This window comes from Crotalus tigris, unplaced genomic scaffold, assembly GCF_016545835.1.
Source record: "Crotalus tigris isolate CLP2741 ecotype Arizona unplaced genomic scaffold, ASM1654583v1 scf7180000017764.6130737, whole genome shotgun sequence".
Taxonomy (NCBI): domain Eukaryota; kingdom Metazoa; phylum Chordata; class Lepidosauria; order Squamata; family Viperidae; genus Crotalus; species Crotalus tigris.
In genome coordinates, this window is record NW_024096618.1 from 3,272,119 (window position 1) to 3,290,242 (window position 18,124).

General features: G+C 39.2%; 2 protein-coding genes across 2 annotated transcripts; one reads left to right on the forward strand and one right to left on the reverse strand.

Moving 5' to 3' along the window:
- Window positions 1-3,899: 3,899 nt before the first annotated feature.
- On the forward strand, window positions 3,900-7,565 carry LOC120307036 (olfactory receptor 6Q1-like). The gene is made up of 2 exons (XM_039341250.1): window positions 3,900-4,053; window positions 5,028-7,565. The coding sequence occupies exon 2, from the start codon at window positions 5,028-5,030 to the stop codon at window positions 5,976-5,978; it is 951 nt and encodes a 316-aa protein (XP_039197184.1). The 5' UTR covers window positions 3,900-4,053; the 3' UTR covers window positions 5,979-7,565.
- Window positions 7,566-11,505: 3,940 nt separating this feature from the next.
- LOC120307038 (olfactory receptor 10W1-like) lies at window positions 11,506-17,824 on the reverse strand. The gene is made up of 2 exons (XM_039341254.1): window positions 17,640-17,824; window positions 11,506-13,606 (listed from the first exon to the last, which is right to left on the reverse strand). Exon 2 carries the CDS (start codon window positions 13,584-13,586, stop codon window positions 12,663-12,665), a length of 924 nt encoding a protein of 307 aa, XP_039197188.1. The 5' UTR covers window positions 13,587-13,606; window positions 17,640-17,824; the 3' UTR covers window positions 11,506-12,662.
- Window positions 17,825-18,124: the final 300 nt, after the last annotated feature.

Sequence of the window (18,124 nt, forward strand, 5' to 3'; positions counted from 1 at the left end):
ATAAGGAAGATATTGTGAGTAGGTAACACTCCTCCCCAAGTCACCCTTGTCACCCTGACCACTTACAAACCTGGCCATCCCTGACCTGTCACTGAACGCCAAGCAATAAAAAAAAAACAGACTTAGGTTTTCCCCATCCATATTGATACTTGAGGTAAAACTGACTAAGCAAGTCTCCAGCTAGGAAATTGGCAAATATCATCAACTCAATCAAAACCATAAGAAATCCCTCAAGATATGGAAATCCTTTACATACACACTAAGAACTATCCACTCAAGGTCAGCATCTGGACACACAAAGAAGTGAAGATTATCTCATTCTGCAGGGTAAGAAAGTGGCTTTTCCTTTCAACCAGACACAGTTCTCTCTCTCATACACACCCAACAAGAAAAACCACATTCACGTGCTTTCTAAAACAAAGACCAAACTTTGCAATAAATAATTCAAGCCTTGCCTTTTAATGTGTGGCTACCTTCAATTGCTAAGTTATCCATTTTGTTGTCAAATAAATTCTATCTCTGCTTCAAGAAGTTGTCCTGTGTTCTTTGACCCAGCCCAGAAAGATCCAGAATTTCTTTCAACAATATGGTGAAATTCTGTTCAGATAGTGCTTGACTACCATCATTAGTATGCCCAAGACAAATGATAATTTCAAATTAAAATACACAGTAATTGTTTGCTACACACTGGTTACACTCATTCCTGGGCCAAAGAGTCCATTTCACAGTCACTCACATCCTGGTCATCTCATATTTGGATTAATGCGCTCTATATGAGGCAGCCCTTGTAGAGCATCCAGAAGCTGTAGTTGGCTCAAAATGCAGCTGCCCACATGGCTTTGTCCAAGTCCAAATTTTTACATGAATCACCTCTTTTGTGGAAGCTGTACTGATTGTCAGTTTGCTTCTGGGTGCAATTCAAGGTGTTGGTTATTATCTATAAAGCCCTCCATGGCTTGGGGCCAGGTTATTTGATGGACCGCCTCATCCCAATTCCATCTATTAGGCCCACCAAAACAGGAAGGTAGGGAATGTTGAGTCCCAATTGTTAAGGAAGAAAGTACATCTGGTGGGACCTGGGAAAAGTGCTTTCTATATAGTGGTTCTCTCCCTTTGGTACATCATTCCCTAAATAATAAGATGGGCACCAAACCTGTTGTTTTATACAAGACTTTGAAGATATGGTTTTGTCAGCAGGCCTGGGGACCCCATTCAGAGCCGATCAACTGGCTTGTTTGATTCTGTTGTCACTGCCGTGGGATGGGAGGGAGGTTAAATTGTAAATTTTTAACTGTGAACTTTTACAGGATCCACTCTAGGACAGTCAACGGGTCAGAGGTTTAATCTTCTGAGCTTTCAGACTCGTGCTGGTCCATTCTCAGGAAACTTCTCTCTAGCAGAATGTTATTTGCCTTCATTTGTGGACTTTTAATGTTATATGCTGTCTGGAATTACAGTTTGTGAGTTGGGTGTTGAAATTTGTTCAATAAATAAATTGCATTTGAAATTTTGATTCTAAACCCAGTGTAGTCCTGGACAAATCATAGAAGATACTGCATGTCCTTTCATTTATTAACTCCTGTAAGGAAACAGCGAGATATGCTGTTCCATGATGTAGCAAGGAGGATTTAACTAATGATTGCTACCAAGTAGCTGGTTCCAGGAGAGCTTGGGATCTGCAAGAAGACAGATGCTCTTACACTGAGCACCAATTCCTACATAATAAACTATGGCAAAACTATCTATCTATCTATCTATCTATCTATCTATCTATCTATCTATCTATCTATCTATCTATCTATCTATAGGTCTTTGGTTATTCGGGTTTTCTCCCGCGTAAAATTGGAAGTGTCTTGGCCAAGACACTTCCAATTTTACGCGGGAGAAAACCCGAATAACCAAAGACCTACATACAAACAAATTCTGGGCTGTGCACAGCAGTTGGATGAAGTACTGAAGTAGATATAAAAACAACAGATATAAAAAAGATAAAAATCTATATTAATACATTAAAAAATACATATACAGACCCTAAGTGAAGGAGAATAAGAATGACTACCTCAACAAGGGATCATCTAAGCATGTCTACAAATGTGTGTACACACATATACATATATATACACACACACAATATTTGTACTACCGTTTTGCATTTTTTGGGTGGTTAGAGACTTTAAGAGATAAAATGGGAGCTGTAAGCCTTGTAAGGGCTTATATTGTCCATTTGATCCCTGAAACCTCTTTACAAAAAGGACCCTGTCCTTGACATGGTCCACAAGGTCTAATGTAGCTCCTGAACTAATGACTGGCACACATCCGTGGTTGTAATGATAAAGGATTCCTTCCAGGAATTAAAGAAGACTTGGCATAGGTAACTGGTGAAAGATTTAGTCATGCAAATTTCTATTCTTTTGCCAACTTCTCTATTCCCCCCCCCCATTAATTATTACTTAGCAGCAACATTAGGGAACTTGTTAGCTTAAATAAAACAAGTTTTTTTTTCTTTTTTCTATCTCTTTAGAGATTTGTCTCTGTTTTGGCTCTAAATAACAACTCTATAATTATCTTGTTGATTTAATATTTTAATGCATTTATTCATCACTGTACAGTAGTTATCAAAGTCAGTGAAGCTTATAAAGAAAAACTAGGAATCTCATACGAGTATAAATTCAATCTTGTTCAACTTAGTATATTTTCAGGTATCTAGGGTTACAGTATACTCATAGAGTATTTCCACACAGCTACTGTATATACCTCACTCCTCACACAATCTTCTCCAATTTCACACCAAATGTGGTAGTCCAGAGAAGTTACATGCTGTCTGCCATTTTGTCATGTGGTCACCCATATAAACTGTGCTGATAAGCTGAAGCCTGGCAATTAATTAGGGATGAAACAGGTAGTTTTCACACAGAATATCTTGGGCTGGGAGGAGATAAAGTTGAAATGGTTAAGAGCTGTCAGGAAAGGAGAAATTTCACTAAAGTTTGGAGGAAATGGAAAAGAAGATGACTACCAAAGCAAGCTGAATTTAGGTAGCATTGGCTGTTGAAGATTTGCTGGTTCCAGAGTGGAAAGAAGAGCATTGAAATCATATCAATAGAGCAGGGGTGTCAAACTGCCAGCCTGTGGGCCAGATGCGTCATGCCAAAACTATGCCCACCCCAGCTCCAGCAATAAGAAAAAAGTCAGGATACGTCGCAACACATTACATGACGTAGCGAGTTTGACAACCCTGCTATAGAGGGAGTCCTAAGTGACAACAATAGCTAACAATATGGTATGTCATGATTGAAGTGGGGGTGTATTTTCTCAAAATACAGCTAGACAGACTCCATGTGATACAACTAGAAGAGAAGATATGTAGTTCAGGGTTGAACTGTGAGATTCTTGGTGCTCCTTGAGGTTGGTTGTTTGCCTACAGATGTTTCATGATCTGAATAATAACAATCAATACTTGGCTAATATCAGGGGTATTGCTCTTGATCTAAAAAAGAGTACTGTGCACCCTGCTTTAGATAAACCTATGGTCTCACCAAGTAAAATATAGTTTTCTATGCTCACGTCAACATCCCAATCAGTTCTTTGTCTGACTACATTGAATTTAGTTTTCTATATACAATAATGAAGAATTCTGCAATAGCATTAATGATTGACACTAAAAATTACGCCCTCTGTGTATTTATTGATTTGTATTTTGACCACTATTTGAAAATGAACTCTGGTGAGGACCTGTATGTGTGTCTGCATGCCCTGATGTTCCCTAGTTACTCATTAAATAATTCCTGGTGTCTCTTAGAGACCCCATTCCCTGATCAGGATCATAGGGAGGCTTTGTAGCAATCATATATTTTTGTCTTTATTTCTTAAACTTACAAATACACACACACGAACACACATTCTGTATCTCCTCTTGGTTCATAACTGCTGGTTAGTTGTACTCAAAGGCAAAGATATGACTGAAGGAGGATGAATCATGCCAAACTGTGTCCCTGAAATCCTCTGATAGAGAATAGCAATAGAAGCAGACCTCAGGAACCATTTCTTGGAAGTGTAAGTAGTGAATATTGCTATCCTAGAATATGTTTCTCCAACCAGTAATAGGAACTTCTGGAGCCCACCAAGCTAGAGAAGACTGGTACAGAAGGATGACTAACTGTAAGGAATTATATAATAGGTTGGATAAAGTTAGTACCTATTTTTTTTCAAGTTCTTGTTTCTATGCCCCGGTGCCAGTTTTATGGCTACCAGGAAAAAATTAATAAGCAACAATTCATCTGGAAGTTTTGCAATATATTTATTATTCATTTATTAAACCAATTTATATAACCATCTATCTCACAAACAAGTGACTCTGGATGGTGTACAACAGAGCTAAAAACAGTGAATGAGTACATTAAAAAGTATAAAATCAAAATATTTTCCAACCAAAATTAAAATGATAGAGATATGAATTTTGTGATAAGCTGCTGCATACAAATGACTTATAATGAATGCAGTGACACTTGTTCAGTGGAAATTATTAAAGTATATGGCTATGTGTAAAGATTACAGAAAGAATGCTTACATAGGAATATCATATACGCACAGTATTTATTTAAGTCATATATAATGACTCAAAATGCAGTATGGAAAATGACCCTCCCTCCTTGCATATATACAGAGCTTCGCTTAAAACCAAACAAAATAGCCCCAATTTTGCAAGGGATTTTCAAGAGCTGCTTTCATTTTTTCCCCTACAATCTGTAAGCACTTGGTACAAGATTTATATAAATTTGTTTAATAAATAAATTTATTCAATATGTTTTGTATTGAGATGATAGTTAAATGCACTCGGTTCACTGATAATCATTCTGTTCATACCGGGTTGGGTTTTTTTGAGGGCATTTCTTTCATCCCTTAGAATGGAAAGATAACTTGCAAAACTCAAGATTCATTACATTTATTCTGAACCTTGAATGTGAAGAATAATCTCCCACTATTATTTCTATGTCCTACTATTCTAACAATTCTGTGTTGACTCCTAGATGCAGTCTCCACGTGAAAATTGGACGTTGGTGACAGAATTTGTCTTGATAGGCTTCACAGGCATCCAGGAGGCATGGTTGCCTCTCTTTGGCTTCTTCCTAATCATGTACTTGCTAACCCTGATGGAAAATGGCATCCTGATCTTAGCTGTAGCCACAGAAAAGCGCTTACACACCCCCATGTACTTTTTTCTCATCCATCTCTCATTCTTGGACATTTGGTATACTTCTCTCACTGTGCCCAAAATGCTGGCTGGGTTTGGATATCCAGCAGGTCAGAAGATCTCTTATTCTGCCTGCTTGACTCAACTTTACCTCTTCACTTTCTTGGGCAGTACAGAGTGTTTCTTGCTGGCAGCCATGGCCTACGACCGCTATGTGGCTATTTGTATTCCTCTGCGGTACCATGAGATTGTAGATCAAAACACCTGTCTGATTCTGGCAATTGGCTCATGGTTAGCTGGTTTTCTTACCCCAGTGCTGCCTGTTTATTTCATGTCACGGTTGACATTTTGTGGCCCCAATGTGATAGATCACTTCTTCTGTGATGCTTCACCACTCCTTATTCTCTCCTGCAGTGACATTTCACTGAAGGAATCAATAGACTTCTTGGTCTCTCTTTTGGTACTGTTGATCTCCTCTTTGGTTATTATAATATCATATGTTCATATTATCATTACAGTGCTCAAAATTAACTCGCTGGCGGGACGGCAACGAGCCTTTTCAACCTGTACTGCCCATTTAATGGTAGTGGCTGTTTTTTATGGGACACTCTTCTTTATGTATGTCCGTATCAAAGTTACTTCCTCAATTAATCTCAACAAGGTGGTGTCAGTCTTTTATGCAGTAGTCACACCTGTCCTTAATCCTCTAATCTACAGTTTAAGAAATACAGAAGTGAAGGGTGCTTTATATAGAATTATTTCTGAGAAAAAACCAGTTGTAATGTGACATCAGCGATAAAAGAAGCATTCATATTATTATTATGGCTTTTGGGAAGAGCTAAGGGAAAGCAAGATTAGTTCAGAATCACTAATAATATGCCTCTTGTTTATTCAATTTCTTGGGATTATAGAGAATGGAAGCGACTGCTCAATTTTAGCTGGAGATTCTTTTAATTTTGAGTGCCATTTTTATAGACGCTGAAACATTTCACAGTATTGTCATTTATACAAAATTGTTATCAGGAAAATAGCTGGGCCAAATGAGAAACTATTAGAATAGTGGCAGGAAAACATTTTGTATTACTTTTTATAACGTATTTTTTTCTTTTCCAAAGAGAATCCTAGGCGTTTTATCAGGAAAATAAAATTACTCCAAAGTTGAGAACCAAAACAAGCGTGAGTAATATATCAAACACTACAAGCAATAGCATCATAACATCATTGCATGCCTTATGATCAGCACTGTCATCACTGCAGAATTTTAGAGTAGAGGTCCTGGGTCCCGTTCTGCTGAACAAATATAGGAACCCTGCATACATTAGGACAGGCTCACAGTATTTTGAAGTAAATGCAGTAGTACATTTATCACTTCATGAACTCCCCTAAATTAAATAATTAAGCTCAGAGTTGAAATCACCAAAGTGCAACAGTGTTAGCTATGATAGGTGTTGCCATCTGATGTAGATACAGTACCAGTTCTGGTTGTGGCAATGAGAATATAAGGTCTGACCTGATCTGCTCAGATATGAAAGTAAAGGTGGTGGCTTTCCAGCAGACTTGTTAGTGTTCTGAGGAACAATCTATTAGACTTCTGGCACATCAATTTTCATATCCTATTGTTTTATTTTTGTGGAAACCTAGTCTTGAAATTGGAATTTACGCAAAGGAAGGCTCATTTCATTCTTTGCATCTTCTTGAATATAGGGTGATACACTTCTTTATCATGTAAGTCAGAGGTCCCCAACCTTTTGGGCACCAGGGACCGGTTCTGGAGAGAGGTTTTTCCACGGACTGCAGGGTGTGTGGATTTGTGTGCTGCCTGCATCCTGCAGATGGGGCTTTGCTTGTTTGCTGGTTGCTGGCATGCCATGGCCCCATACTGGTCCATGGACCGGGGGTTGAGAACCCCTGATGTAAGTAACAATAATTCTACTAATATGTGAGATTTATAGGTTAAGTGAAATAGTGATCTCACTATTTGCTGAAGTCATCAAAGTGATCTGATTTGGAAGGGGAATTTAAAGCTAATGTGGGTGTTATAAGCCTTAACTAGTCTGCTTGCTTAGTGTCTTTAGGAATTTTTTATCAGTCATTTTTCATTTTCATCAGAGTATGCTTGTTTAATTCCATAGATTTCTAAAGACAAATGTACTTCAGCATTATAAAAAACCCTCTGCTCCATCAAAATTATTTTAACATTAACATTAGAATCTTTTGGGGATGGTTGTGTGCCATCTTGAACTGTATCTCTTTAGTCTATTGTTTATTTGGTCTAGGTCAGTGATGGCGAACCTTTTAGAGACCGAGTGCCCAACTGCAACCCAAAACCCACTTATGTATTGCCAGATGCCAGGTGGGCATGGCCCATTGGGTGGGCATGGCTGTGGTGGTCATGGCAGACTGGATGGGTGTGGCCAAGGTGGGTGTGGTCACCTCGATGTTGCTCATGGGGAGGGATGCCTGTGGGGGCTGGGCAGGGTTGGGGGAGATCCATGGGGTCTCTGGCAGGTGGGGCGAGGCAGGGCAGGGGTGCCATTGTCGCAGGGCAAGGTGAGGCAAGGGCTGGGGTGGCTGCTGCTTGACACCATCGGCCCCTGCATACAGAGGCCAGCGAGCGCATGAGGGCCAACAGTGTCTGTCAGCAGCCACAGCCTGCCAGCCCCTCAACTGGCGCACTCTGGGGCTCTGCAGCCCACCGCCAGCAGTTCAAAGAAGTGCTCACAGAGAGAGCTCCGAGTGCCGCCTCTGGCACGCATGCCATAGGTTCGCTACCACTGGTATAGGTTATATCTTTTGTTTTGAAAAAATGTTTTTCTAAAATTGTACTGCACAATGTGATTTGCTGTAGACGCTTAGGGTTGTTGTAAGCCTCTGTAAATCTAAAAAGTTTAACAGTATGGAAATGTAATGAATAATGCAGGGCTTTTTTTGTCATAGAACTCACCAGAATGGAGTTCCGGCACCTTTTTTCGATGGATTTTCCAGAGTTGCCTTGAACAAAATCCTAGTCTTTTAGATAGACTAAAAATTGAAGAGTTTTTTTTTCAACTACAAAGGTAAACCTTGTAGGGTAGGCAAGGCAAGTCGTATGACGTGTGTGAATTCCAGCATCTTTTTTTTTAACAAAAAAAGCACTGCCCTTTTGCATCCATGTCCTTTTAACTGTAAAAGAATATTTTTTCTATTACATTTTATTTAGTCTCTCATGATTTTTGGACTGGTTGCTCTTCCCACTGAACTGTGTGTTTTCCAGATTATAAACTATTTTGATAATTAGGGAATGTTTCATTTTAAATATAATTCATAGTGAGCCAGGTGGGTTATCATCATCACCACACCACCACCATCACCATCATCGTCATCCAAATCAGTTCACTGCAGGATGAAGGTCTCTTCAGCTACTTTACAGCACTTCACTCAGTATGAATTAGCCTTAAGATACCTAGAAAATGCTTGGAGGGCTAAGCAAATGATGTAACTCCAATCAAAGGACCTATTAGAAATGACTTTATACTTATATAATCATACCAACTTTGACATTGAGGAAATTTGGTCCTGCTTGAAATGCAACTTGGATATACCAAGTACTGTTGTTACATATACGAATGGGACAGCTTTCCAAGGGAGTCACATTACATTAAAAAGAAATGGTCACTCTGAAGAAATTTGGTTTCAGGACAGAAAAATGTGGTACATGAACCACTTGTTGACTCAACAAAGGTATTTTTGCCTCTGCTGTTGCTGAGAATTTTTTGGGCAACTACAGAGCACCAAACTATATTCAGCTGGTTGACAAACTTCTTACACCATATAAGACCATGACCCACAATGTCACTGAAGATTCATTTTTTTCATTCACACTTGGGCTTCTTTTTTGAAAATCTAGGTGCAGTCAGTGACGAAAATGGTGAAAGGACATTGCCACAATACAAAAACAGTACCAGGGCAACTGGAATCTATCAGTGTTGGTTGCCTATTGTTGGATACTGCAGCAAGATGCATAGGACACTGAGTACAAATGAAAATCAGCAGCAAAACATTTGTAGCTCTGTTGAATTAATGCAGTATATCAGAAACATTATGCAATTAAATACATTGTAATCATTAAAAGTTAATTTCATATTTCTCAAGATCTCTGTATGATAATCATTCTGAAATTGTATTTGTGTTCAGTATGAATAGCTCTATCACAGTGGTGGGGAACCTATGGCACGTGCGCCATTACCCCAGCCCCACCTCCCCATACGGTCCCCTCCTCACCAGCAGCCCCCCTGGACAAGAGTCGCCCCCGGGCGTGGCCCGTGTGGAACAGCACAGCCAAGGACATGGCAGCCGGACAGCAGGGACAAGACTCCGCCCTTGCGCCCGTTGCACGCAGATGATGCTGTGGGGCGCGGGCAGAGGGCGTGGCCACTATGGCGCTGCAGGGCCACCTGGGCGATCTGCTGCAATGGGCCATGGAGGCGGTAGGTGGCCCTGTGGCTGAGTGTGGGGTGGGGTGGGGCAGGGGGGTGGGCGGGTTTTGGGCACTCAGTGTCTAAAAGGTTCGCCATCACTGGTCTATCATAATCACCAAAGGTTTTTTAAAAAGCAAAACTTTTGAAAAAAAAATGCTGTTCAATGTTATTAAATGCTCACCTGAGAGAAGATACTTCCTTCTTACTTCTCATGACTAGCTTTTTAGCATTTGATTTTGTTTGGCTTTGATTGTCTTTACCCACTACAGTACCAGATTGACAAGTTTGATTTGACAGATGAGTGATTTTTTTGATCTTTAATTTTTTCATGTCTGAATCCTTTGGGATGAAATATTTCCTCGTGGACTACAACCCACAACCTATTGATTGCCTCGGGCAGTGAAATGTAGACAGTTAGAGATTTACTTATAGAGTTCCCTGTTTTATTTTCAGTCAGTATGCTCTTAACTAAAGTAGCTTTGAGTTTAATACGATGCAAGAAGTTAATCAATTCAGGATGATTCAACAAACTATATTTTTGCAAAAACATGATTTAACACAATGCTTGACTTTAGTGACAACTTCAGTGTAAATGGGATGGCTGTCTATTTTCTATTACTATTCTGTCTCTCTCTCTCTCTCACACACACACACACATATGCACACACATTTTAAAGCTGTATCAAAAGGAAGCTGCTCTTCCCCAGCAATTTATCACTGCTTGGAGGGAAGAGGGAAGCAGTAATATATTGTTGCCAGTTTTTTTTTTAAAGTGGTAAGAACACTGTTTTCTATTGATTCTCAAACAGACATGCTCTCCCATCAGCTACCGATAAAATTATCAATCAGAGAGAAGTGGATAAAACAAAGTCTCCCATTGGAGGCAGTGCAAGTGCTGTTGCCCACAGACGCCGTGTTTTGAAGGGGTCTTCTGAACAAGGTGATGTGGGTAAGGTGGCTGCAAAAACTACCTCTGGAGCACAAAGGGGTCTCCTGGGCCTCTTTGCCCATAGCGCTTTGCTCTGAGAAAAAAGGCTCAGCATCAGAACTGACAGATTCTTTGGAGCTTAACTCTGGCTGTCCTCCTACTGCAGAGATGGCGAACCTTTTAGAGACCGAGTGCCCAAACTGCAACCCAAAACCCACTTATGTATCAGTGGGTGCCGGGTGGGCGTGGCCCAGTGGGTGAGTGTGGCCAATTGTGTGGGCATGGCCCACTGGGTGGACGTGGCTGCGGTTGTAATGGCAGACTGAGTGGGACTAAAAAGTTCAATCAATCAATTCCAACTTTGCGAGATCTTTTTTTCCCCGCGAGAAGTTGAAATTGATTGATTGATTGATTGATTGAACCTTTTTTTTTTGCACACGGCAGTGGTGGCCTAAAGCGAAAAGGTTTTATAAAACCCAGCTGAAGGCCTAGGATGGTGCTCATGCCCACAGAAAGGGTTCTGCGTGCCACCTGTGGCATGCGTGACATAGGTTCACCACCATGGTCCTACTGTATCAGTTGCTTCAATAAGAAAGCAAACAGAAGAACAATCCAGAATTACCATACGATGCCTCCCTCAGGTGACCATTTCCTTGGAATGAAGCACTAACTCTCTGGAAAGTAGGTGTGTCCAGCAGGAGATTCAAGATGGCTGCCACAACTATTTGAACAAAACCTTCTCTCTTTTTTTTAGGGGTTGGGCATGCAGTGCATATAAAAAGAGGCAGGGCTCCCTGCCATTTGACTTTTTTTTTTGAAACACCCTCCCTGCCCTCCTTCACAGATGCTGCTAATGGAAACTATCATCAGCTGCATTCCTGTAGGATTTGCCCCCTGCGTCACTTCAAGGAAGGTTGATGCATGTTATGTTGTGTTATGTTGTTATGTTATTATTTATTAAATTTATTTGCTTTCCATTTCATCTAGAGGCAACTTTGGGCAGCTTACAAATATTAATAGTAGTACACATTAAAAGGGATAAAACAATAAATGACATATTAATAATTTATCATTAAAAGATGGGGAGGAGGAGGGAGCACGAAGAACACAGGGAGAGATGGGGTCTTTTAATCTAACAGCTACCTCCAGAATGGTATCCTCCCCCCATTGGGGCCCCAGGCCAACTGGCAGAGCCTGGCCTTTAGGCCCTTACAGAAGGTCAGTATAGATCTCATCTGGGGGGAAGCGAGTAAGATATTCAAAAGGGCAGGAGCCCCAGCAGAGAAGGAACTTCTTGACTGATGGAGCCCACAGCATGCCCTTTCTGCCGGCATGGGTGAGGCAGACCAATCCCATTGTTGCTGTTTTTTTAACGCTTCCTTATTCTCCTTTGCAAATCCTCCAACCAGTTTGGTTTAGTTTGAGCATTCAGCTGAGAAAATAATTAAAGAGCTATTGGGAATAGTGGTTGTAAAAGAAAATCAAAAGACAAGGAAGGAGCTGTATCACTGCTGTGGAATGGGAAACTCACCAGGGACAATTCGCCACAGCCAACTCGCCATGGGACAACTTAACAATTCAATTTAATTATTTAAAATAAATTAAAAAATATTTTAATTTTTCTCATTCACATTTCACTCTCTTCCCCCTTTTGCATCCTTTCGTTAATGATTCTTTCCCACCATTTCTTTAATATTAGTGTAACTCTTGTCCGGCAGCAAATTGTCCTGTGGTGAGTTGGCCATGGCGAATTGGCCATGATGAGTTGGCTGTGATAAGTTGGCCATAGCAAGTTGACAGCGGCAAATTGTCGTAGACCCCATGGCTGTGCCCTACACATGCTGTCCTATTAGTGCCTTCATTTGTGCATTCACTCTGTCATGAAACCATAAATAGATGACCTAATATTTTCCTCAGTGTCTAGCTTCCTTGAAGTTATTCTTTCAAGTTATCAAACTCAATGTCCAGAAGTATAGTCCACCTCCAGAAGCAAAGCAATTTTTCTGTGCAGTATTTAAGAGTCTTAAGGGCATCCATTCTACAAGACATTAAGCAGTTAGTGGGATAATTAATCCTTTTGAAAAATTCAGTGGCTGAGGACTTTCTTCAGGGCTACCTTCATTTCTTTGTTCCTTAGACTGTAGATTATGGGGTTGAGTAATGGTGTGCCCAGAGTATAGACCATGGAGAGTAGCTGGTCTTGCTTTGGAGAAAAGCTGGTGTTTGGACGCAAGTACATAAAGCTGCAACAACCATACTGGAGGGCCACCACAGCTAGGTGGGAAGAGCAAGTAGAAATAATCTTTTGATGAGCATTGGCTGAATGGATCTGCAGCACTTCAATCGTGATGAAAAGATAAGAGGTGCAGATCAATATGAAAGGCACTGCAATGGCCATTACTCCTGAAAACAGTATACCAACTTCATTGACTTCAGTTTTGTTACTTATGAGCTGGTATATAGGGGGCACATCACAGAAGAAATGTTCAATTCCAAGCTTAGCACAGAAGGAGAGGTGAAAGACTAACCATACCAGTATCAGGGAAATCAGGAAAGCAATAATCAATGAGACAACTACTAGCTGAATGCATAGCTGCTGAGTCATGATGAAATTGTATTTCAAAGGCTTACAAATAGCCACATAACGGTCAAAGGCCATGATAGCCAGCAAGAAGCAATCAGCACTACCTAGTCCAATGAAAAGAAACATCTGAGCACAGCAACTCCTAAAACTGATGAACTTCTTCTTTTGCAAGCTGGACACCAAGATCTGTGGGACCACAGTTGCTGTATAGCAGAGTTCAATCACAGAGAGAACTCCCAAAAAGAAATACATAGGGATGTGCATATGAGGGTTCCTCCAGATAGCTAATATAATCAGTGTGTTAGCTGTAATTATGATTGCATAAACTGTGCTAATGCCCAAGAAAAGCAAAGATTGATTCTGTGGTTGAGTGGGAAAAGCCAAAAACATAAAATCCAGCATTGCTGTACAGTTCTCCTGAAGCATCCAGAATGATTGCCCCTGTCCTAAAAGTAATCCAAATAGAAAATAAGAAAATCTGTGATCAAGTCAGTGTACAGAAGGCACATGATACCTGAAACAGAGGGTTTGATATAACAAAAGGGTGAAGGTCAATGTGTGGTTCTCTAATGTTGAGCTGAAGTTTCTATGAATCCTCCTCAATGGGCAGGAAGATGATGGGTTAGAGAGAATTAGAATTCAACAGCCTCTGGAGTATCACATTAGTAGTTGCACTAAATGAGGGGAAAATATGCAAGAGGGCTTCCAAGCACTATAGAAATTCATACCAAACTAAAATAATGCTGTTCGTATTCTTGACTTACCATTTTTATTGTGTATGGTGCAAATATATCCTTCTGTATGAGAAGTTTAATGAACACACCTACACCTGGTTATCTTATGATTCTGGGTCTAATTTTGATTTTTACTGAATCCTTGATTGCTGCTATTGCAGTTCATGCAATAGCATGAATACATATTCATAATCAAAAAAATAAGCAACACAGAATCACAAAATCTTGTTTCATGTGAGCATTTCCATATCAGTGTTGTTTTATAATTTTTGAATAACTGCTTTTTGAACTTTTGAAACAACAGGGCAAGTGGGGTGCATTTTGAGAAACTGATTTTTCAACTGGAAAAATGTCACTTCCTGCCACCTCCTGCTACAGAACTGTAGAGGTGCAAATTTAATTTTTTTAAAAAAAAACATGATTCCAAGAGAAATGTTGTATTAAATAATTTACAGGACTAAGATATGTTTGAGATGTTATGACAAGAAAGCAGAAAAAACTTTTAAGATTTTTTTTTTATCCTTTAGAAAAAGAACCAAGTGAGCCAGCTTATAATTTATCTTTCATAAAAGATTATACATAAGTTTAGTATATAAATATATGCATGGATTGTTAATTAAAGTGATAAAACTAATGTCCTTTTAATTTTGATTTTTCAGTTTAAAAAGTTCACAGGTCAAAAGGGGGAATGGGATGAAACACTACAGCTTTCATCCACACCATAAACGTAGAAAAGACTGAGTCAAGCTATGGGGAGCTGGAAGTAGGGTAAGTTTAATATGGTTTGCATTCTTTGTGTTATTTCAAAATTGGTTCTAGGGATTTGTGTTCTTAAACAATCATTTGTGTTCAACAGCTGGGCAAATTTATTTCTGAATCAGCTCTGATTTACTTGAAATAGCCAAAAAGTTATTATTTCCGTTTTGAGGAGTGAAGTTTGGCAATTTGGAGGAACTCTTGACTCATCCTGGTTTTAGAACTTGACCTGATATACAGCATTCTGTTCATCACTACAACCATTCCATTCTGATTTTTGACGAGGGCCAGACAAACGAACCCCATTCTGCAATTCTACTTTGAAACACAGTTGGAATGAGTCTGAACTATTTTGATGCTTTGTGGCTTCTTGCAAATCCCCAACCCTCAAGCATACTAATCTAGGCAGTGAGTGAGCAAGTGCTGGGGAGAATTTGGCAAGATTTCCATTTCCTTTTCTATTCTGTGGCAGGATCTTTCTGATGCAAAGCACCAAGTTGCTGCTAATTTTTTTTAGGACACTGTCTTGTGGATGGCAGGAGGGAATGCTAGCAGTTTCTTGCTTGCTGAATAGGAATGTATGATTATCTGCTTTTTTCAGAACCATCTCTATTCCCCACAATTCAAGCCTACTTCCCTGACCGCCTTCAAAGTTCTGTTTCTGGTGATTGATTGTAGGTATTGTTTTGAATGTCTTTTCTTCTCTCCTCCATAGCAACCACACAGAGTGATGTCATGGTCTCCACTTGTATATGGTAAGGTCTTATACAGCCATCATTGTCCCAAAATAACTGTAATATAGATAGGCTTTATATTGTCTCAGTGATGGCTGGATGGTAATAGGCAGCAATACTTTGCCTATGTGTTTAGCTACTGAAAAAAACAAATGGTTGTAAAACTGAGGCATGATACTGTATAGTTCCACTACCACAACTAGCAATAGATCTTAAATGCAAGGAGGAATATTCAGAAACTCTAGCACAGGGGTCTTCAAACTGGCCCTTTTATGACTTGTGGACTTCAACTCCCAGAATTCCTCAGCCTGGCACGCATGCTCTAGCATTTCCCATGAAGTTGGGATGAGTTCACAGTTGAAACTATGAAGACTTGAAGTACTGAAGACTTGTTAGCATGTGGAAAATGTCTTAATGTTCTTTAGCTTTCACAATTCACTTTGCTTCTAACATTATACTGGACAGCTCCAAAATGTATTGGAGTTCAAACTAGCCTGGTTCAAGGGGGCTACAGAGATTAAAATCCAACAATTTGGAGATCAATAGGTAAGGGGAAACTGCTGAATACTAAATAATGTTAATATATAGTAGCTAAAACTCGCTTCATGTTGCTTGTTCTTTTTGTTAATTACATGGCCATCCTGCACAAGTTGGAATATAGGATTCCATTATAAGTACTTCATTACTTTTTCACTGTTTCACTTCATTTGGTCATTTAATTGGAAGCTAAAGGACCATCATAATGCTCCACTGCTTTATCTTCATGCATAGTTGATGTGGAAAAATCTTCACAAGCTGATAAACATATCAGTACTTCAGCACTTGTCATATGTTGTGAACCATCAAGCAAATACTTCTTTGGAACAAAGTGGTGACCTGACTCCCTTAGTTTTAATTAGATGTCCCATTAAGGCATAAACAGCATTTGATAGTAAATATAAGCATAATCCCCACTCCTGATTGAAAAGACATGCAAAATTAGGCGATGAAAATTCTTTTCAAGGAGATGTGCAAGATAGGAAATTTGCACACCTGAATTCATAAAATTTCTTCACTATTTTTCCCTATTTGTCTAGAACTACAGCTTGGAACCTTAGTTTCCATCTCAACCAAATTATGAACAATGAATGCAATGAAAAGTAAGTGATTAATCTGCAACTCCTCCAAAGTTTCTCTTTTCCTTCTTTGTGTAAATATGGAAAATACTTTGGTGGGGAATTCTGAATGTACAGAAGAACCACAAGGGAGGAACAAGTTTGGATCAAAATAGCAGGTCAAAAAAGATCTATAAAATTTAGATCCATAAAGCTTTCTTTGCTCTAATTCATAGACACCTTACACCACAAGAAATGCATTAATTTAAGATACCACAAAATTCAATATTGGTTTCAGGAACAAGAACCAAAAAGCAGAAGGAGAATACAGAACAAGAACAGCAGAATAACAATAATTCAGCTGACATTTTAAAACTCTTTGAAAATATTTTTTGAAAGTTCTACTACTTATCCCGAAGAGTAGTAAAAAAATGTAGCACATCAGTAGAAAAGCCTTCTCTTAGATTGCAGTTGCCATCATTGAGTAGGACCACTCATGAAGGACTTTATATATAGGACAAGGATAGCCATTCCAATATCTCAGCTAAGTCACAACCCTTTATGATTTTCCATTCTTTTTCCTCAAAGCTGATTTTTTTTTTAAAAAGAAATTGCTGTTAATGCTGTATTCTAAATGCTTGTTTGCACATGTCTATAGGTAGTCATTTGTGCTGAGTTAACAAAACATGCCTTTTTGCTAGATAGTGATTTAAAAAAAACATTACTTCCTCTCTGTATCCTAAGAAAATAATGTCATTCTCTGTATATTTTTGTAATATGGGCATCTGTCATTCAATAGAATTGTGGTGACAATGAATCCATGATTTCTATTTAAGATCATAATGTATTGACTGGCACTTGGAAAATGAGAAAACTAGTTCATCCTGACAAATCATTTGCCAATAGATTGTGTTGTGTTTGCTTCAAAGGTGCTGGATACACATGAACATCTACCAAAGGTGTATAGAAGGGTAACTTTCATCCTTGTTTATATTCTTATCTCTCAGGCCATCTTACCATGCAGATGAGAATTGCGTTGAACTTAAGACATTAGAGTCACCTCGGATAGTGAGATGGGTGGCATATAAATTTAATAAATAAGCAAATAAATAAAAATTAGAAAACAGCTGAATACAAAATGGTGCAAACTGAGCAACTTACCAAGGAGGATAAGTGGCAGCTGCACTGCTCCTCTCCTGATTTCTGTCTGTATTTGAACTGCCAAGATGAAAAGATTGTTCAGTCATAGGTTTGATCAGGAAAAAGAGGAATGGAAGTTTTTTGTAAAAAAAACCCCAGTTATATAGATAGGTTAAAACAGGCAAGGTCTTACTCCCTTGCTGAAGAAAGTGGTTCTGCTTGAGAATGTGTGTGTTCACCTGCCTGTGAAGTGCTATCAGTCTCTGGATACATCAGCCAGACTTTTCTGTCTTGTTCTTTGTGGAATCCCTAAGGTGCAGTTGCTTAATCTAGATGGTTTATGATATGTGTCTCAGCTCATATGCCTCCATGGAATATTTACAATTACTTCTCAGGATAATTGTATACTAATTTGATTACTACAAAAATGGTTATATCTGTACCGGGTGCAACTTTGCTAAAGATGTTCTTTACACGTAACTGGATCTTAAACTCAACGTAGATTC

Bases quoted from the DNA above. Each gene is read 5' to 3' on its own strand.
- LOC120307036 (XM_039341250.1), top strand. From the start codon at position 5,028: ATGCAGTCTCCACGTGAAAATTGGACGTTGGTGACAGAATTTGTCTTG.
- LOC120307038 (XM_039341254.1), bottom strand. From the start codon at position 13,586: ATGCTTCAGGAGAACTGTACAGCAATGCTGGATTTTATGTTTTTGGCT.